The sequence below is a fragment of the Jatropha curcas genome, chromosome 11, assembly GCF_041381405.1.
Source record: "Jatropha curcas cultivar XTBG-Jc1 chromosome 11, XTBG_Jcur_1.0, whole genome shotgun sequence".
NCBI classification, from domain to species: Eukaryota; Viridiplantae; Streptophyta; class Magnoliopsida; order Malpighiales; family Euphorbiaceae; genus Jatropha; species Jatropha curcas.
The window spans coordinates 8,569,029-8,590,396 of NC_143161.1; the positions used below are offsets into that span (position 1 = coordinate 8,569,029).

Sequence of the window (21,368 nt, forward strand, 5' to 3'; positions counted from 1 at the left end):
TTAATAAATTTTAAAACTATTAATTTACTCTTTTAGTCTTTTTTTAATTTAATACTATTATTTATTATTAATTTTCTTATTTAGCTAAAAAAATTTAAAAGGATAAAAAAAAAATTATCTAAATCCGGTTCCAAACCGACCGAATCAAAACTGGCGGTTTTAAAACCGTCTAAAAACTGTTCGGTTCTAGTTCCACTTTTTTGAAACCAAAACCAGTGGTTTTGGAACCGTGATCATGCCTAGCATGATTTTGTCAATATTATCCTTAATTACGTTAAAAACAATAAATTATCTTCACAAACTATTCTTGGTTTTGAGATAAAATGCAACTTAGTTGAATTACCATTACTTTTGTTGTAATTTAGGATAATTAATGACTTATTTAATCCTCGTATGAAAACCTTGAATGACTCATATTTTTAGATAAAATGGGTATTACCTTTTTTTTGTGTAAACCACCGGTATCCGAATTACATTACTAAGGACCCCGTTAACTCTTCAATTTGATTAAAAATTCTTCTTATACAGTGCATCATAATTGTAAATGGTCTTATATTATTTTACAATTAGTAATTGGCATCCCTCTAAAATAAATTTTACTAATTGAGTTAAAATAGAAAAAAAAAAAAGAAAGAAAAATACATTAATTATTAAACTATTTATTGAGGAAGTCATTAGTTTGAATTATTTTTATTCTAGTATCATTTTATTTAAAAGAGTTCAAATAATCTAAATTAGGAATTCCTCAAGCATAATTCTCATATCAATAAAATTAGATGGGTAATGAGCAGTAATAGAGAGAATATGAGTAGTTGGGCCAATAAAAGCCCATCCCCATCCACAATTTGCATGTCATTTAAATTTGAAATGTCTTTTTGAACTTTTCGGCCTTTTTTACCCAGTCCAAACTCCATCAAAACATCTTCATCATCGTTGTAACCCAAGCCCACCGAGCCACTGGCAACTAAGCCCAATGATCCATTTACACCTTCAATTCATCCAAATAAAACTAGGGGTAACATAACAAATATCAGAAATTAATTTTTTATATTAATAAAATGCCAAAAAATATATAATTAAGAGAGCTCAGTATTTATAAAAAATAAATCAATAATCTCCAAACTATCTTTATATTGCTTCTATGATTCAACAAAGACGACGAGGACTAAAAACAACAACAGTAACGGCAACGATAATCATGACGACAATGACCGTAATAAAAGGATAAATTGATAAATGAATATGAAAATGATATATTTTAATTTTGAAGTCAAACTTACATTTTTTTTAAAAAAAAAAAATTTAAATATAACATTTATTACAATATCCTATAAAATAATTGTTCTATGAAATACTCAATGTGTTATAGACAACCACATATACAACAAAATATTAAAAGCTATCCAATCTAATCCTAATGCTCAAAAGAAAAAAAATATATATAAAAAAATTATTTTCACTTTATTAGGTTAGATAAATTTATTTCATTTGGTTGGATTTAATTTTTTCATTTATTTTAAATAAAAAATACCAAATATCCGGATTAGACTTAATCCAAAAAAATTCAGATTTAAAGTTATTCAATTAGATTTTCAGTTTTAAAACCGAAAAGTGATCGCCTACTTGTACTCCAAGAAATTGGACGGAGGAAAAAAAGAAACAGAAGCTTGACAACCATCAAGAATTCCAACTCAAGAAACCGAATCTTAAAAGGATTATATCTCTGTATATGTATAATAAAATTCCAATTTTTAACCTTTTCTTGATCTAACAAATTCCATCTTCTCCCTCCTTTTCGTCCTTCTTCAATTAATCGACCATGGTTTTAGACGTTTCTATAAAGAACTTGGTTTCAGATACATCGGTGTCAGTTTTTGGCTCCTCTAACCCCACGACAGTTCTCTATGTGACCGCATTATGCAAGCAAGCATCAAAGCCGGAAGACATTGTGGAAAAGCTTGTTGAATTAGGTATGCATACCACTAACCAAATCCAAGATTTTGCACATGCGTTGTTCGATAAATTGCTGCACAGAATTTCCAGGTTGAATTTGTATGACAAAGAGGAAAAAGAACTAATTAAGGTGGCTAGAAATCAAAGAAATTATGGCATGATCAGTATTGTTGATGATAGAGAAAGTGTTTTCTGTAGCGATGATAGGAAGAGGAAAATTGAATGTCGTAATGATGATATTGACAGTTTGAGAAAGAAATCGAGGCAAGAGTATTTGAAGAAAAGAGAGAAAAAGAAATTGGAAGAGCTTAAAAATGAATTAGAGGATGAAAATTTTGCGTTTGATAATGTTAAGTATAGTAAACAGGAATATTCCAAGGTTAAACATAAGAGAGAGGTTTACGAGATAGTAAAGAAGAGAAGTGATAATGATTACCCTAACGAGTACATGATACCAGAAGCTTATGATCAAGAAGGTAATGTTGATCAAAGAAAGAGATTTGCAGTTGCTTTAATGGGTGAAAAAAAAAGGTGGGTCTGAAAAGGAGGAAACATGGGAAGAGTATCAGACTCGTAAAGCTATGGTTAGTTTTGGTTCAAAAGATAGAGAACAAGAAGGCGATCGATATCAGCTTTTGTTTGATCAGATTTACACTCTTGGAGACCAGTTACCAGCTTCTCAGTCAATAGAGGATAAAGAAGTGTTGGTGTCTGAGGCTATAAAGAACGTTCAGGATGACAGAAAGGCTTTGCCTATTTATCAGTTTAGAGAGAAATTGTTGGAAGCAATTAAGGATCATCAAATTTTGGTAATTGTAGGAGAAACTGGGTCTGGAAAAACTACACAGATACCTCAGTATCTCCATGAGGCAGGATATACTAAAAACGGAAAAGTTGGTTGTACTCAGCCACGGAGGGTGGCTGCAATGAGTGTTGCTGCCAGGGTAGCGGGAGAAATGGGATTGAAACTTGGGCATGATGTTGGGTATAGCATTAGATTTGAAGATTGCACTTCAAAGAAGACAGTCCTGAAATATATGACTGATGGCATGCTTTTGAGAGAGTTTATGGTAGAACCAGATTTGCAAAGTTATAGTGTGATCATGGTGGATGAGGCACATGAGAGGACAATATCGACTGACATAATATTTGGTTTGGTGAAAGACTTGGCAAGGCTTAGAAGTGATCTTAAGTTGTTAATCACCAGTGCAACTCTTGAGGCACAAAAGTTCTCCAGTTATTTTGATTTTGCTCCTATTTTTGAAATTCCAGGGAGGCAGCATCCTGTTGATATATTGTACAAGCAACCAAAGAGCAGTTGTTACTTGGAGGAAGCTATTGCAGCTACAATTCATGTACATGTAACTCAACCACCAGGTGACATTTTGGTGTTCCTGACTGGTCAAGAAGAGATTGAAAATGCAGCAGAGACTTTGAAGGAGAAGATGAGACATTATGGAAGTAAAATTGCAGAGCTTGTAATATGTCCAATATTTGCTAACCTTCCCACAGAGCTACAAGCTAGGACTTTTGATCCTACACCGAAAGGAGCTCGCAAGGTTGTCTTGGCAACAAATATTGCTGAAACTTCTTTAACCATCCATGGGATAAGGTATGTTATTGATTCTGGTTATTGTAAGATGGACTTTTATAAGCCAGGGTCTGATATGGAGTCCTTGCAGGTAACAGAAATCTCTAAAGCATCGGCTATGCAACGAGCTGGTCGTGCTGGAAGGACAGGGCCTGGGAAGTGCATTCGCTTGTATACTTCTGATCACTACAAGCAATTGAAAGATAATTATATTCCAGAAATACAAAGAAGCAATATTGCAAATGCAGTGCTTACAATGAAGGTCCTAGGGATAGAAGACTTGGTGAATTTTGATTTTATGGATCCACCATCAAATGAGTCTTTGCTAAAAGCACTTCAACTTCTTTTTGTCTTGGGTGCCCTGAATAGTCAACTTAAGCTCACTAAGATCGGTAGGTCAATGGCGGAGTTTCCTCTTGATCCAAAACTCTCCAGGGCACTTATAGCTTCGGAAAAATATGGTTGCTCAGAGGAGATTATGACAATCGCTGCTATGCTTTCTGTTGGAAATGCTATATTTTATTGTCCTAAGAATCCTAAGAGTAAGCAAATCCTTGCAGATAAAGCAAGGAATAATTTTCATATTGGGCATGTTGGTGACCACATTGCCCTTCTAAGGGTCTATGATTCTTGGAAGGAAACAAACTTCTCTACCCAATGGTGTTATGAAAACTTCATCCAAGCAAAAAGTATGATGCGTGCAAGGGACATTAGGGATCAGTTGCAACGTCTAATGGAGAGGGCCGGAATTGAACTTAAATCAAATCCCAGTGACTTGACAGCAATAAAGAAGTCTATACTTTCAGGATTTTTCCCTCATATTGCAAATTTGCAAGCTTCAGGATGCTATAGAACTTTAAAGAAGCCTCAGACTGTCTATTTGCATCCTAATTCAGGGCTATCAAGGGCATTCCCGAGGCCAATGTGGGTTGTTTACCATGAGCTAGTGCTTACAGGAAAAGAATATATGAGGCAAGTAACTGAAGCCAAACTAGAGTGGTTATTGGAGATCGCTCCCGATTACTATTATGGGAGAGAACTTGAAGATGCTATCATGAAGAAGTACAAACGCAGGGAACTAATGTAATACCATGATTGTCTCATGAAGAATAATGAGTTACAACTATTATTTTGTTCAAAAATATTGAATTTGATAAAGATACATAATATTTCCCCCTTGCAATTCAGTACTCTTGAATGATTTTAATGTTCTTAAATATCTGTTTCGGTTGGAATCAAAGTTAATGTGCTTTATAATATCCAGGGATACTGAATTATGGTTTACTATAGGCTTAGCTTTAGCTACAGTTTTCTTTTTTACTGATTGAGTTGATAAGCAACTGCTGCTGTAGTATTTTCGGCACACTGCACACTACACCTGCAGTTTTGGTCTTTAATGTTGTTTATTTCTCAGATTATCAAAAATCCCATTAACCAGTTTTTCTTTACTGTCAAGTTCTTTTTTTTTTTTTTAAACTTCAAATAGAAGAAATATTATTGATAGAAATGGAATAATACATCTGGAATTGATTCCAAACTTGAAGACCAGCATGGTTATATGTACTCTAGCTAGAGTATGAGCATTCATATTTGCTTGTCGACGTACCCATTTAACAGAAATATTTAACCTGTTAGTTAAAATAAGTTTACAGTCATGGATGACAGCGCCAAATTCAGACTATCAGCAATATGAGAACACGAAGCTTTAATAACAAGTTGTGAATCAATAAAAACACAACCAGGACCCAAATACAAGTACCGCAACCAGAGAAGAGTGGCTCTCAAGGCCATAGCCTTGACCAAATCTGCAGAACCTAAGCCTTGAAATTGACCAGAAACAGCAACCACAAAAAGCCCTTCACCATCTTCCAAAACTCCACCATAACCCCATATATTCCAATTGGAACTTTAGAAAAAAAAAAAAATCCAATTTCTAGAATTGAATTCTAACATTTTATTTGAAGTACAAAGATTATAAACTCCAATACGTTTTTATGCTTGAAACCACTTGCATTTTGATTGGAGAACATAGAACAGTAGAATCCAAAATTCAGCAGAGGGCAAACGACATCGTTTTTGCTCAGCTCCAGCATATGACTATAATATCGTCGCCTTGCGTAGATTCTGTGCAGAACTATTTGTCTATTTCAAAAAGCCTCCTCTGTTTCCAGTATCGCCAAATTGATATCAAATTCAATTTACGTTTCCCACTTTTTTCCACTTTCTTGATCGCTAACTAAAACTATTTGTCGTTTGGGTCTGAGTCAAGGTTTAGGAATGGCGGATTCTGAGGAAAAGGTGGTGGCCGTGATCATGGTCGGTGGTCCTACTAAAGGTAAATGGGATTTGCTGTTTCAATTCCTTTTATTATTATTATTATTATTATTATTGTTATTATCTCTTTGATTTTTCTTGTTGAAGTAAACATAAAGATTTGTTCTTTTTTTTTTTTCATTTTTCTTTTGTGGGCAGGTACTAGATTTAGGCCACTTTCATTTAATACTCCAAAACCTCTGTTCCCATTAGCTGGGCAGCCTATGGTTCACCATCACATTTCTGCTTGTAAAAGGGTTTGTTTCAAAATTTAAATTGTTGATTTTTTTTTCCTTTTTTTTTTTTCGCTTTCATGATTTTGTGTGTGTATGTTTGAATTAGATACCAAATTTGGCTCGGATTTTTCTTGTTGGATTCTACGAGGAGCGTGAATTTGCTTTATATGTATCTTCAGTCTCTAATGAATTCAAAGTACCAGTAAGGTACTTAATAGCTACTAGTTCATTTTAAATTGAAGATAGTATTTTTTGTTTGCATTTAGTTTGGCCTTTTGTTGATGGGTGTGTTGCTATAGATATTTGAAAGAGGAAAAACCGCATGGCTCTGCTGGTGGTCTTTATTTCTTTAGAGACATGATCATGGAAGATAGCCCGGTTTGATCTTTTCACTTTACATTCTTGATTTTGTTTTTCTTTTAGTATATTTTTGGGTTTGACAGAATCCCAATATTTATGTGATGCTCAATTGAATTAAAAAATATATTTTTTTTTGTACTTCTCTATAATATATGATATTTTATATGTTTATAGCATTCAATTTTGTTGGGCAGTCACATATCTTTTTGCTGAATTGTGATGTTTGCTGCAGTTTTCCATTACCAGATATTCTTGGTAAGTCTTGCACTTTCTATGATTGTGATTTCTCTAAATAATACAGTTACAGCTTCTTAGATATTTGTTATTGGAAGCTCAAAAATTATTATCTTGTTCACTTATGTTTGTCTTGTGATTTTCAGAGGCACATATAGAATATGGTGGGATGGGAACGATGTTAGTAACCAAGGTTGGTGGATGATGTGCCGATTTATTGTAATAGTAACTTCTATTGCTTTCACTCTTTCTGCATTGTGATATCTTCTCATTTTTCTGAAATTTTGTATTTGATTTTTTTTCCATGTTTATCTCTTGTGTAGGTTTCGGCTGAGTCAGCAAATCAATTTGGGGAACTGGTTGCTGATCCTACCACCAAAGAACTGTTGCATTACATAGAGAAACCAGAGACTTTTGTAAGTTCATGATTTTGTTTTTCCATCAGCTTTTAACCTACTTATATCAATGATTTATTTTTTATAAATAGTGCTCCCAGTCATCCTTAGGTTTAACCAGTTTTTATACAATGCAGGTAAGTGATTTGATAAATTGTGGAGTGTACGTCTTCTCCCCGGATATCTTTACCGTCATCCAAGGTGTGTCTGCTAATCAGGAAGAAAGAGGATCTTTGCTTATTACAATTTTTGAAAGTGAAGTTTGCCTTGGATGCATTTGAATATTTGGATCATTTATTGGTCCTATTATAATTTCAAAATTTCAGGACTATCTTATCTTAAATCATTTTACTACTTTGGCCTTTCAAGTAATAGGGCAACTAATTTAATGATTATCTAATATATTCCATTGATATATTTTATTCATCTGATTTACTGATATCCTCAATGGGCACTTGCCACAAAGCTTTAATCATAACGCTGAACAATTATTGACCAAGAAGGTTCTGCTGAATGTTTCTATTGAATCCAAAGAATTCTTATGAATTGAAGACATGCTAGAACCTTTAGGTATATTAGGGTGCTCTTATAAATAAGAAACACCTAGTTGTAAAGTTGCCGTCATCAATGAGTGAGAACCATGGGTTAACAGCAAAATGCATTGCAGTGGTTGTTATGTTGCATGCAGGCTTCTATTCATTGTCACCTTCTAAATGTACTGAGAGAATTTTGAAATGGCATCAACATTTCCTCTATTTTGCTGAAGCTCAGATTCTTGAGGGTCTGTTTTAGTTACCTTATCTACTGATGCTTGTCTTATGCTTTTTATTGTTTTCCCCCAGTATTGATGCCATCTCATGAGAGATGACTTGACTATCCCTTCATTTAAATATGGATGACATTTGATTTTAGATTGACGTTGTCTCTCTTTTCAGCTAAACAATGCGTGTTACTAGTGTATCCCTGGTGCCAATTTCTGTTACTTTGCAAAACTGGACTTTGGTCCAAACCAAGGGCTTTACAGCAAGTATGATGAAACCCTTGTTATTTTTAAGGTTTTATTCAATCTGAAATATGCTACCGATATTAAGAGTAGAAGTTGCTTTGTGCAAAGTGCTAGTCTTCACATGTCTCTTTTATGGTATTTGGAACATTTGAAAATCATCTGGGTTGTTAAAGAGAAAAAACAACCATTTCAAGTTTTACTTATTTGGTACCCCATTTTGTTTAATCCATAATGAAACCTTTATATGCTTTCATTTGGTAAAACTGGTTGTATGTTTAAGAATAATCCACGCTGCTGCTGATCATAACCTGTCTTTGGTGCTCCACTGCATGTAACATTTGTATTGTCATGTCATGAACGATGAAAATCTCAAGCGATATCCAAATGTTTCAGGTTTTTATAATTTGGAATGCGACTTATGCAGATAATTTCCATATGATATAATTTTAGTAGCTAACTCATGTTTTGTTACTTGCAGCAAATCTACTTCGTGGATCTAGTTTTGAGGGCCTCCATTCTATGACAAGGTTGACATCTTGTTACATTTTTAAAATTTAAATTTTTCTATGCTTTTCTTTCAAATATCAGTTGTACATCAGAAAGAATGTATACAATTTGATCATAGAAGAAATGTTATCCCTATCAAAAGAGACATATCAGCTATATATTTGTTGTGAGATTTCACTTTCTAGGATTTTGAAATACATCTGCTCGAGCTTTAATGCCTTATTGTGGAATACCATCATAATTTATATTAGTCTTTGCTAGAATAGCGATCTTCCATTTGCTGATAGATTCATTCACTTGGTGATTGTATTTGTACGACATCTTCTTTTTATCTATTTGTTTTGCAAGCATCAGTTGATGTTAAAAGCTGCAGTTTGCATTGACACTTTTTTTATCCCTACAGAACCACCCTTCCTGCAGATTTTGTAAGGTTAGATCAAGATATTTTGTCACCTCTTGCTGGAAAGAAGCAACTGTATACATATGAGACCATAGATTTCTGGGAACAAATCAAAACTCCAGGGTAAAGTTCCGCTTTATATTATTATTTCATTTAGCTTTTGAATTTTAAACCTTGACCATTATCTAACCATGCAAACATGTTGTTGATGGTGCAGGATGTCCTTGAAATGTTCTGATTTATATCTTGCCCAATATCGATTGACCTCCCCTCATCTTTTGGCCACTGGGGATGGAACTAGAAGAGCTAGCATCATTGGTGATGTTTATATTCATCCGTCAGCAAAAGTGCATCCAACTGCAAAGGTCTTTTGTTTTTCTCATTATTAGCATAGCATTACCCCAAGGCAACATGAAATTGCGTTATAAAAGTATTCTAACAATGATGCCATTTGCACTCTAAATGTGGGTTGGGTTTAAGTGGAGCTGGAATTGTTGGTCTCACGTATAGTCAGTTGCTTGTTTAGCTAATACACATGCCTAAGAACTATACGCCTGCAATCGAAAGCTTTTGTCACCGTATACAGCATAATGACTGATTTAAACTAGAATTCGTTAGTTTAAACATTTCCTTATTAAGTAGGTTTCCAATTCTTCTTTCAGCTAATCAGTCGCTTTCATATAACAACACAAACTAGTTAGCCCCATGATAGTTAAATTAGGTCATTCATGAACTTTAGGGAATCTGCGCTTCTGCTATATCTTACCTTATAATGGATCGGGATCAACTAATCAAGTCTAGTGATAATGATTTCAAATAAAGTTTGCTTTTGCTGGTGCCTAGATGTTTAGCATGCTTAAATATTAGTTTCTAACAGACCAATTGCTGACTGAAACTTCAATCTTGTCTTTTAATTGCACAATTCGGTTATTCACTTCAGGAGCTTTAAGAAGTTTTTTGGAAGACATGACAGTTTGCACTAATAAACAATTGGTGGACCACCTGGAAACGAGTGGCACTGTCATATATTTGAGCGGATGTGTGATTGACAAACAATCAATTTATTGGTCACTCTTATAATGGGATACAGAATGTCCTGACTACCATAGAAAGCCAAATCTATCTTCTCAAAAACTAAACTATAGTGATCCAAACGTTTATAAATTGTTCCTTTAACTATATATTTATGGATTCTTATTTTGTAGAACATCTAGTCAGTGTTCTAAAATAACCAAAAAAATAATCTCCTTGTTGATTTATATTGTGGATGGCCATAATTGCCAACATATTTCCGCTTGTTTTACCCCCTTTGTTTGTGCAATTTGTGGTTGGAGGTGGCTAGGGCCACATTTTCAGCACTCCGTTTTTCATCTATCTGTGTATTATATTACTTATAATTCATTAGTTGCTTATGTACAGATTGGGCCCAATGTCTCTATTTCTGCAAATGTTCGTGTAGGAGCAGGCGTGCGGCTCAGGAGTTGCATCATCTTAGATGATGTTGAACTTCAGGTATAGAACTGAATCCACATAAAAGAATTCCGACAATAATTCTTTATCATGGTAACAAAAAATTTATTGTGTTCTCCTCACAGGAAAATGCTCTTGTTATGAATTCTATTATTGGTTGGAAATCATCTATAGGGAGATGGTCGAGAGTCCAGGCAAGTCAAGTGACAAGATTTAGTGTTATGTTATGCATTTAATCCTCTAAGCATATCTGAATAATTGCCAACTATTTCATTTTAATTTATTGCGACTTATTTTAATCAATAAGGTATACTATATAACCCTGTTACAAGTTAAATAAAGCTATAGAAATGGCTGCAAGCTCATTAATGAATCAGAAAACCTGATCAGCAAATACGAAGCCGTTTTACACTTGTTGTTTCTAATTTTTTTTATAATATTCACATAGTTAACTTTGCATGAAATCTCAATGCCTCCCAAATTTCTGGAAATACCGATGTTATCTGACAACAATCAAGTCCCAGATGCTGATTATAAATTAGGATCTGTTAGTAAATTTATGGCTGATTAAAGTTTAATTACTATGCAGGCTGATGGAGACTACAATACAAAGCATGGAATAACCATCATTGGTACTTGTCCTCACCTTCTAATTTGTCTGCTATGGGAACCCCAATGCCATTGAAAAAGAAAATCTTGAATTAATTTTTTCTTAAATTTTGTTCTTCTGCAGGAGAAGCTGTGATAGTTGAAGACGAAGTTGTCATTACTAACTGCATTGTTCTTCCTAATAAGATCCTTAACTGCAGCTTACAGGACGAGACCATCTTATAAGACAATGGAGAGTGTTCTTATTCAGCCTTTAATTTTTGAGTTTTGCTGCTTTCCTTCATGGATACTGGCTATCAGGAACTGAGGTCATCAAATTTTCTCACCACACCTCTCTTTATGACCCTTTTGGTTTTCTTATTTATGACCCTGCAGTTAGACCATTAGGTCATGTTTGGAATCCAATTATTGGAGTAGGAATTTGTTTCTTATTTGGTATACAAGAAACCAATTTTTTTTTTTTTTTTTAAATTAAGGAGGTTTAATGTTTGAAGAATTTGAATTTAGAATGAAGCCCCCATCTATTTATATGTCTTATTTAAATTGAATTTAATTGTCTAAAAAAATAATCTTAAATGGGAATTTGAAAATAACTCTTTGGTTTTTACAATTCAAGGGTATTTTCAGTCATGTAAACCTTGGTTTAGGAAAAATGGAAGCTCCCATACTTTTTTTTTTTTTTTAATTCTTAAATCTGCTTAAAGGATATTAATGCACTTAGATTTTGATTCCTAATGTATAAACCATCAATTTCGCTCCGAACTCTTATAGCTCCCAACTCTTTTAGCCGTAAAGTTATCTTAAATTGATAACTTAATTGTGATTATGTCCTAATTTATCTTTAAGGTACAATAGCACCTTAGGAATGAATTAGACATTCTAAATTTATCGATTTGTTGCAAATATACTCTAAAAGTAAATTAATATTGACATTTGCTCATAGTTTCAAATTTGTCATCCCATACCAGTTCATTGGGCATAAAGTGATAACTAAGAAAATAAAAAAATAAAAAAAATAAGAAAATAAGAAAGGTAAAAGGAAAAGTAAGGTAGAGAAATGATTGTGTTAAAGTAAAGAGAGAGACTAACGTTAGTAAAAAAAGAAGAAAAATAATGATGTGAATTTTTAAATTTATAAGGGGATAAAACATAATCCATATATAGATTAAACATACTATATAAAATAAAATAAAAAAATTTAAAGTAAAATATTTTAAAAAATGATTATATAAGTTGCAGATTATTCATAAATAAACCAAACAAATAAGTGCATCCTTCCAATTCAAGTACAACTTAGGTTTAATTCATAATTATTCACATGTATAATTATTTATTGTACAGAATTGCTATCTATGCTTTTAATTTCAAGAGATTATTAATAAAAAAAAAATATAACATTTCCTGTGATCTGAACATATTATAAACTTCATATTAATCAGATTCAGGACGAATAAGATTAACAAGTAAAGAATTTCATCAGGATTGAGACAAAAAAACAAAAGGAAACTGCTGATATTACTGTTAATGCCTAATCACTTCACATTACTCTACAAATATATTTCTTCATCCCGAAATTATTATCCCAGAAGCAGTATATATTACAATACCCACATAACCACAGCAAAATTCAAATATCATCAAGGTTAATCTATGGTTCTGCCAGGAAAACAAACAGTTTCCCCGCGATAAAATAATGTCTCATTCAAAATTTTCCATCTGTGTACCAACAGAATGTTTACACAAAATCTAAAAATGTGTGCTGAAACCTTCTCATAACTTAATAATGTAGCCTTCCAGCGATACAGTATCAGCCTCTGCTATGCCCTTCACTTGGTCAGATATTTCATAGATGCAGCTAAATTACTCTTGAATCCTGAGAAGCTTTGGTTATGTTGGCAAATGACAGATGACAGAAGGGATAAGAAAAATCCATGCTTTCTGCTGCTCAGAAAATCTTCATCCACAAAGATACAAGCAAACTAATATTTGGTTTTTACTGGTGCGGCCGCAACTCCAACTTGTATGCTTGTATTTCCATAGGCGAGATGAATACATGCCCATCTTGAGCTACATCGTTAACCTGCTCAGAGTACCCAAGCATCTCCGTATCTTCGTGAAGAAGATTCAAAGACGTTGCTTTTGCATTCAATACTGCAAGCCCCTTGAACATGTTGAAAAGATTTATCGACTCATTTGCAAAACTAGTGCATTGTGATCTGCCTTTCCGACAATATGAAGTATCCCAATGTCGCCTTTGTAAGATTAGAACAAACTTAGAATCTTCAATCTGCAGCTGAGAATATTTTGATGGCCGGGGAACTTTAAAATTCACTATGTGCAAATCACAGGGTAATGGAGCAGCTAAAGGGGAGAAGGATCTTGCAGGTGGCTGTGTAGATAACTCTTGGGTGTTCTTCGCAACAAATGCATGTAAAGGGTAGTTCAAGTGAGCTCCAACACGATGAGAAAGGAGAGAGGGACTCAGTGGATGAGGATTGGAAACATGATTTGAAGTGGAAGAAATGTTAGACTCCACAAGGATGTGAAAGATCACATTCATTGGACGGTTATCCATCACTCCTTGCCCAAGGCCACGTCCATCATCCCTTACCAACCGGCGGTCAAGCATAATCTCTAACCATCCCTCTTTAAGGCTAGCCACGCCCAATGATTGTCTAGAATGCACAGAAAACCTCTGGCCATTGGATCCTTGCATGAATGCAAGAGATGGCATAGGATAGTAATTCCCTTGCAATGGGATCTTATTATAAGCTTCTCTGCGGCTCATCTGCAAGCCATTTAAATCAGAATAAAAGATCCTTTTATTATCAAAATCTGTCTTATATCTAACTATAATCTCCTGGTCATCAAATTCCTCGCCAAGAAGCTCAACATGATATTCTTTCTCAGAGAGAAACTCTTGTATGGTATTGCCTCCATTATAAATTCTGGTACTATGGGAAATGGGGCTTTGTTCCCATCTTGTTTTGGGATAAGAGTATACTTCCTGCATAAGTGGGCCTTCAGAGATCAGCATGTTCCCACCTGCCTCAATAATTGGCTGAGCATCACCATCAGGTTTAAAAAGGTAGGCCCCACTTCCAGGACTATTATACATAGCTATTTCCTCTTCCACGACATTCTCGTAGCCATTGTTTTGGCTAATTTTCTGCAACAAACCAAGCTTGACATCGAAAGTGAGAGTTTGATGTTGATTGTGGATTTCAGCCACATCACCTTCTAATTTAGAGCAAGCATATGGAGTGGGACATGAAAACGAATCAGACGTTGAGAAGTACTTTAATTTTGCTGGTATGGACTTTTCACATCCCACAAAACCATTAGCAATATAATATGTTTGCAACCCCATGGCAGGAACAGAAGCTTTCCAGTGAACACGATGCCTCCCAGTAAATATCTTGCTTTTATCATGCTGCAGTTCAGGAGAAACTTGGCTTGGAACACAAGTCCAGTTAGACTCCAGAACAGTAACATCTGGCCCATTGGCAATAACCATCACAACCTCTTCCCTTGTTTGCTCCGAAGGGTTAAAAAGGATAACTGACTGCCAGGTTCCTTCAGAAGCACTGATTGCTTTATGCAGTGGCTGAACATCATATTTAGATCTCACCTGCTCTGCCTCAAACTGGGATGGATTATGATCAGATTTTTCATGGCGAATACCAAGCAGTACTTCAATAGCTTTAGACATAAAAAGCTGTAAATCCTGCAAGGAAGTATGCATCCGAAGTCCATAATCACGAACAACATGATCCTTAGCAGTACCAGTCACGCCATCGTGGTGTTGAAAAAGAGCTAAATTCCTCCTGGCAGCAGTCAACTTATAAGCAAATCCTGTGGCCAACTTTTCACATTGTGCCCTCTGACAATAACCAAGTAACAAAGACATCATCATTTCAGTAGCACGAAGAGTTTGCTCTAGTACCCGATCAACAGCCTTGAAGAATGGCCTAGAAACATAATAGCCACTCCAGTAGTCTTGTTGTCTATCAGCATAAGTAAAGAAGTCTCCAGATAAAGATGGAAAACCTCCAATTTGACCAGAGCCAAGCTCTCCAGGACGTGAATAATTTATTCTATCAGCCTCCTCTCGAAGAGTTTGGAAGTAATCTTCCAAAGTACCAAATTTTGCTTCCGCATTTAACATAGGATTAGAGTTGATATAATCAAATAACATCTGGTAATTCCGAAACTGAGCCTCTGCCTCATCAACAGTGACATAACGAAAATCATCTCCAAGAGGAACAAGGAGAGTATTAGTCCGGTATAGCATTGACTTTTTCCTGTATTGATCTAGTAACTTTTGGGCCCTTTCATGCACATTGTCCTGTTTGGTCTCCACCGGGTTTTTCCCCCATGGGCACATCTCATAATAAAAGCCGTGTACCCGGGCAAAATCAAACTGACAACAAATAGCAGGCTCTGGCCCACAGGTATGAGGAACATCATAGGAATAAAAGGGCATCATGTGCACAAAAATATCAGTTGTTTCTTCAGCATCCCAGCTCTGTCGCCATACGTATTCCAAATTTTTATTCAGTGCGAGTTCCTTCTTTACTTCGTAGTGGGTCCTCTGGATAAGCATGTTCTCAAAACCCATGCGACGGAGAAGATATGCCATGGTAGCTGAGTAGCCAAATGGATCTATTGCCCAAGAATTCTTAGGAACAAAACCAATAGTTTCATTCAACCACATATTTCCCTCTGTAATCTGACAGTGAATTTCCAAAACGTTTATATCAAAAATATTTCACAAAATACAAGCCTTGGCAAAAAGAAAATCAATGGCATATTTTATGCACACACAAAACACATGAATCCCCTCAACTTGCTAACCAGCTCATGTTCAATCAAATGAATCAACTCAGTAACTGCAGAATAGGAAATACTTTTTTTTTTACCAGTAACGTCAAAGCAATATAATGAGCAATATAAAAAGAACAAAAGAAGGCCTAACACTATCAAAGGAAATTAACCGAACCCCAACAACTATTAACAGTATATCTAAATGCACTCATCAAAACCCATTGTCCACACATTACCTGTGTGCATCTTGGATGAAAACAATGGAATTTAATTCATTTGTTAACTCCCACCATAATATTAACTTATTATCAAACTGGAAACGTCACAATTGACTAGTTCTTATCATTTCAAGAGATAGGGAAGGGGGTTTTACTTTTACTCATTTGATTCTGCTTTCTTGTTAACCAAAAGAAAAAGAAAACTACATAATCAAACAGCAGTAGAAGATATAAAAGAAAGACGACACAGTGCACGAAGCATCCACATGTGTAGGCTCTAGGGGGGTTGATATATGCAGCCTTCCCCCTACTTTTTTTGTGGATAAAAATGATAAAGATCCAAAATTTTCTATTTGTCATGGTTACATATTATAAAAGTACGAGTGCAAGAATTCATCAATGCAATCACCAAAAGAGCATCCAACTTAAAGAAATATTCCACTGTATACCTGCTCAATTATGGCAAAATAATGTGAATTGGCCTGCATCAAGAAAAGAAACCAAATATTGGTTATTAAGTGAATATAAAAGTCATCTATGAATCCATAAAGAAACCCATAGGGTCCATCCACTACCACAAGAAGTTTGACCAAAAAACAAATAAAGCACCAGGTCACAAATTCAATAGTATTTGGACAGGACTTGATCAAAGATAGGCTGGGTTATGCAAATAATGAGTTCAATTGCGTACCTCATCGTTCATTACCCATCCACCTCCAACAATTTCTATCTGGCCATTCTTCACTAAATTGGTAAAAGATTCTCTTTTGTCATCTGTTGCATCTCTCCACCATTTCTCGAGGTAAGACATTTCTTCCCATATGAATTTCCGCCGAACATCCTACAAATCCAAGTTCAAGCAATCCTTATCTTTATATTAGCTTGATTCAAGCTTCCAAAATTTACGCAAAACAAGCTCATCTGAAATGTGTGTTATTTTACCAAAAAAAAGAACTGTAAAGATAAAATTGAAGTGTGAACAGAAAAAACATTCAGAGACTTATGCCCTTTAGATTATAAAAAGTTCATATATTTGCAGAAATCAGGCAATGATAGGAGCTCGTTAACTTTCATTACTTCAATCTTGTTTTTGTATCAGAAATTGATGTGACAAAATGGATTATGCAGTTTAACGTGACAGAATATTTGTGCTGGTTTGGAAAGGGCTGTATCGGCAGCATTGAGAGAACAAGACATATCTTTGGAGTTAGAATGATGAAAGAAACTGAGTTAAGAACCTGAAAGATGTTGGGAATCTATACGAAGCAGAGGTTTGGAGGGTGGAAGGAGTCTGCTTAAACAATTAAAAAAGAGTTAGAAAAAGCTCGGAAGCAATAGTGCTCATTGTTGATTTAAATCAAATTATGTCAGTGATGAAATGATGCAGGGGAATGTAAGATCAGTCAACGGATTTGACTTTTGAGGAGTTATCATTCCCCAGCCAAATTTGGAAATACCAATTTGGATTCACATATTAAGCATGTCTTGACGCGTAAACCCAAGACTACTTGTCTATTACATAAGAGAGTCATGTCATGAATTCATCTCAAATAATGTCATACACCATATCCAACATAGTAAGAACATGACATACCAGTACATATTGCAGCTCCTAATGCAAAAGTCAACAACAGAGTTTTAAAGTCATAAATCCAGTACACACAAAGTAAGCAGGGTAAACAAAATGAAAGAAAGTCCTGAAAAGCTGAGAGCATTTGACTTCAGAAGGTGCAGGATCCATGGGGAAAATAAACAAGAAAAGCATAATAGCGCAGAGAAGCACAAGCGATAAAATATCAAGCTCAAGAATCAGAAAGTTGGCAGAATCCTACAAAGAAGATTGAAGGATGCTGCAGAAAGAAAGAGCAGTTTCATAACATATTAACAATAAGAGCTGCCCGGCTGAAAGCAGATGACGAAGCATTGTATCTCTTTACCCAACGGCAAATAATTAAGCATCAATGGTAAAGTTCACGAGCTAAAAGGAAGGCTGGACAAGAAAATGGAAGTCCAGGCAGTAACTTTGGACTACTTCAAAATCTTTACAAAATCAGAAATCCCACTAAAATCTAAATGGCTTTTGAGGCAGGAGCTGAATGATACCATTAAAAGCATAAAGAATGTGGAAAAGCAGGTAGTCCGACTCCAGAGCCAAATAGTTCCCGTCAACTTTTATCCCTTTTCCAAAACAATTAATTGGACATCGTAGGCTAGCATGTTGCGTGCTATTAAATCTTTCGTACATAATATTCAGATGTTTGTGTGCAAATTTTGGCGGTGAACTTGTAATGGAATCAAACATGGCAGAGTTTTTGGAACAACAGAGGTAAGATTCTCACCAGAAGATAACGCGGTGAAAAATGAAGCAAGTGAAGGCTGTTGAACTCTTGGTCAACTATTAAAAAATACAATTCAATAACGGATAGCATTAGTCTCTCCAATCAAGAATTGGATAACATTGCTCAGAGTTAGAAAAATTAGTATAACCCTAGAATTGACTTTTGAAGACAATGTTATAACGTTTTTAGGATGGAAACTGCTTGTGTGAGAGAGACTAGAACTAAAGAAGCCTATACTAAAAGCATCTGGGCTGAGTTGTGAGCATAAAGTAATTTTTTTATATATTTGTCCAAATTGCTTGGAACCAAGCATTGGTGTGGGGATGATTTTGCAATCTACCTGGTTTGTGATGTTAACAAAATAATTTGCTATCTTGTTTAAAAATAAAAATAACGATTTAAAGAAAAACGGAAGAAAAGTTCATTAGATTAGCAAAATAAAGAATATCAAAAAAATTAAAAATTGAAGTTATATATATATATATATCACAGGCATGAAACATATACGAATGCAATATTCCATTTTTGTGAACCGAACATCAAATCCATAATTACATACAGCTATCAGTTGCACCGTTATCATCCACCAATAAGTTACATCTAAAAACCATCATAATCCCAATTCAAAAAAAATCAAACTAAAGCTAGTATCCGGAATCCAAGTCTCCAACTAATATAGTAATTTAATCATGATTCAGAAAATAATAATAATAATAATAATAACCCATATAAATTAAGAAGCAGAATCAACCAAGCAACTCATTTATAATTGAAGTATTACCTTAGAAAGTGTCTCCACAATTGTATCAAGTATGTGCCTTGATTGCCTCTCATAATACTCATCCACAGTAAGCTTCCAACCAGGATCATTATGAGAATGAGGCACTACAAACACCTTCAACTTCTCACTATCCCACTCATCCCCTAAATAACTAACTCTCCATCCTTGCTTCCATGGCCCACCATCGATATCCAAGAACTCGATCTTATCATACAAATCCTTGGTCGTTATATCCACAACAGCTCCCAAAACGTCACCGTTGTTAGTACTTTTATCAATTTGAGGCTTCCGAGGGATCGTCTTCCGAAACTTAGTAACACGAAAACTAGGTCTTGATTTGAAAGGAGAGGAAAGAGGTTTTGGGATACCAAAATGAAGAATTGTGAAGAAAAGGAAGAGAAGGGAAATTGAAAGTGCTATAGCAAAGAAGTTGGTGAAGAGGAAGTTAGCCAGAGCCGTACGTCTTCGTAATTTTCTTGATGGAAGCTTTGATTTGCCAGTGGTGGTGGATGCGGTGGTGAAAGGGAGGAGTGAGTGGGCCCAGCTGGTGCCGGCTCCTCCTCCACGGCGAGTGTTGCTCCCAATGTACGAAGAGAACGACATGTTTCCGTTTTCTGTATATTTTTTAATCAGTCTTTTTGGGTATATATGAGATATGACATATGAACACGGAAGGGAGCAAAGATCTATGTAAGTATAACAAATGGAAAATAAAGTGAAAAAAAAAAAAAAAGAAAAGAAAATGAAGGTCAAGACTTTTTAATTTTAATTTTATTTTTTATATATGTTTTGATTTTGATGGTTGGAGTCTTCTTTATTCCAAGTCAAGCGAGGAATTTTATTGGACGAGTTCACTCTAGCCTATAGAATTTCAAGCATTTATAATTTTGTGGAGAGTTCGGGTCCATTATTCTTTTGATTTTTGGGATTTCAATAAAGAAAAATTGTTAATTTTGACTTTAAAGAAGATGATTAAGAAGTATGGAAAAAAATACATGTAACACATAATTTCACTTTTACACTTATGTATACGAATGATCACAGTTTCATAACTGTCGATTTCGATTGTAAAACGGTCGATTTTAATTATAAAAAATGTGAAATTAGAATCAAATTGTTTTTAGACAGTTTATAATGTTAGAATCGAAATTATATAATTTATCTTAAGCTTTTTAAAATTCTTTTTCAAAATTGAAACTTGAATAAATAATAATAATAATAAACATTACTATTAAAAATAAAAATAATAAAATCAATTTACTAAAACTTTTTAAAATTTATTTTAAAAAATTATAATTAAAAAAATAAATTAAGAGTTTTTTAAAAAATATTTTATATTTTTTTAATAAATATCGAATAAAAATAAAGATCTTACCTCCCTTATAAAAGGGTTGGATACATATATTTTTTTAAGATTTTTGTCAAAGCGAAAACAAACCCTAAACAAATAAATTGAATAGAATATTCAATTTTTTTATACAACATTTACATTATTGAGATTTGTCTTTATCACATTTTTGTATTTTCCCAATAAAATTAGATCATTCAAAAAGAAATTTAGAATTTAACTCTTTTTTTCGTTTCTATTATTTATTTGGATTTGGTCATAACTAATGTAAGATTGATCATCCTTCTTAGTTTGGGGGGCCTGTTTTCCCATCTAAGGAGCTTTTAGGTACCGTCCTTGCACAATCTGTAGCTGTAGAAGAGAGATGGCCTTTTCCACCAGGGATAAATAGCCTCCGGTTATGAAGTTTAGGACTCCATAAGGCATCTAGCTTGGTGTTGAACCTTGTAATGAGCCTCCCATTCATCCAATTCAAAATAGCTAAATATGCATATTCATGAATTGCTTATATTTTATATACTGCTATTTACAGTAAATGAAGAAAATATAATCTGTCTTCTTGGTTTTGATCCGAAGGAGCTAATGAGAGAACATGATGAGTAATAATGGAAATTGAAGAAAAGTTGCTATTAAAATTTGAACTATATTATTATTGTCTAATGAAATTACTACTCATTTTAAAACTATAAAAATTATATTAGAAATCCGGCAAAAATCTCATCTAAAAACTGGATTTAACCTCGTATTTAAACATTGTAAAATTATAGATAAAAATTGTATT

General features: G+C 34.3%; 4 protein-coding genes across 5 annotated transcripts; 3 read left to right on the forward strand and 1 right to left on the reverse strand.

Annotated features, from left to right (window-relative positions):
• The first annotated feature begins 1,540 nt into the window (after positions 1-1,540).
• On the forward strand, positions 1,541-3,775 carry LOC105642221 (pre-mRNA-splicing factor ATP-dependent RNA helicase DEAH1). The gene is given in 3 exon segments (XM_089716300.1): positions 1,541-2,470; positions 2,472-3,565; positions 3,636-3,775. Coding segments are annotated over 3 exon segments (1,749 nt in total). The 5' UTR covers positions 1,541-1,819; the 3' UTR covers positions 3,640-3,775.
• On the forward strand, positions 3,663-4,631 carry LOC149492498 (helicase associated (HA2) domain-containing protein). The gene has a single exon (XM_089716458.1). The coding sequence runs from the start codon at positions 3,663-3,665 to the stop codon at positions 4,629-4,631; it is 969 nt and encodes a 322-aa protein (XP_089572584.1).
• A 485-nt stretch (positions 4,632-5,116) lies between these two features.
• LOC105642237 (uncharacterized) lies at positions 5,117-11,611 on the forward strand. 2 transcript variants are annotated; one of them, XM_012227009.4, is made up of 16 exons: positions 5,117-5,714; positions 5,814-5,879; positions 6,017-6,114; positions 6,200-6,300; positions 6,393-6,471; positions 6,648-6,708; positions 6,834-6,880; positions 7,011-7,103; positions 7,220-7,283; positions 8,567-8,615; positions 8,999-9,118; positions 9,213-9,360; positions 10,415-10,507; positions 10,591-10,659; positions 11,055-11,097; positions 11,199-11,611. In XM_012227009.4, exons 2-16 carry the CDS (start codon positions 5,822-5,824, stop codon positions 11,297-11,299), a joined length of 1,224 nt encoding a protein of 407 aa, XP_012082399.1. In that variant the 5' UTR covers positions 5,117-5,714; positions 5,814-5,821; the 3' UTR covers positions 11,300-11,611. The 2 variants fall into 2 exon arrangements, with proteins under 2 accessions (XP_012082399.1, XP_012082391.1); XM_012227001.4 differs by having other exon boundaries at positions 5,118-5,879.
• Positions 11,612-12,556: 945 nt separating this feature from the next.
• GMII (golgi alpha-mannosidase II) lies at positions 12,557-19,940 on the reverse strand. The gene is made up of 4 exons (XM_012227022.4): positions 19,240-19,940; positions 16,811-16,960; positions 16,569-16,601; positions 12,557-15,806 (listed from the first exon to the last, which is right to left on the reverse strand). Exons 1-4 carry the CDS (start codon positions 19,840-19,842, stop codon positions 13,068-13,070), a joined length of 3,525 nt encoding a protein of 1,174 aa, XP_012082412.1. The 5' UTR covers positions 19,843-19,940; the 3' UTR covers positions 12,557-13,067.
• Between the last annotated feature and the right edge of the window lie 1,428 nt (positions 19,941-21,368).

What these genes read in the sequence shown, in the direction of transcription:
- LOC149492498 (XM_089716458.1), top strand. Translation starts at nt 3,663, where the DNA reads ATGCAACGAGCTGGTCGTGCTGGAAGGACAGGGCCTGGGAAGTGCATT.
- LOC105642237 (XM_012227009.4), top strand. Translation starts at nt 5,822, where the DNA reads ATGGCGGATTCTGAGGAAAAGGTGGTGGCCGTGATCATGGTCGGTGGT. An exon ending in TAGAGAAACCAGAGACTTTT is followed by an intron (nt 7,104 to 7,219) that starts GTAAGTTCATGA and finishes TATACAATGCAG; the next exon opens with GTAAGTGATTTGATAAATTG. An exon ending in GCATGGAATAACCATCATTG is followed by an intron (nt 11,098 to 11,198) that starts GTACTTGTCCTC and finishes GTTCTTCTGCAG; the next exon opens with GAGAAGCTGTGATAGTTGAA.
- GMII (XM_012227022.4), bottom strand. Translation starts at nt 19,842, where the DNA reads ATGTCGTTCTCTTCGTACATTGGGAGCAACACTCGCCGTGGAGGAGGA. An exon ending in GATGGGTAATGAACGATGAG is followed by an intron (nt 16,602 to 16,810) that starts GTACGCAATTGA and finishes TTCTTGATGCAG; the next exon opens with GCCAATTCACATTATTTTGC. An exon ending in ATTTTGCCATAATTGAGCAG is followed by an intron (nt 15,807 to 16,568) that starts GTATACAGTGGA and finishes ATTCACTGTCAG; the next exon opens with ATTACAGAGGGAAATATGTG.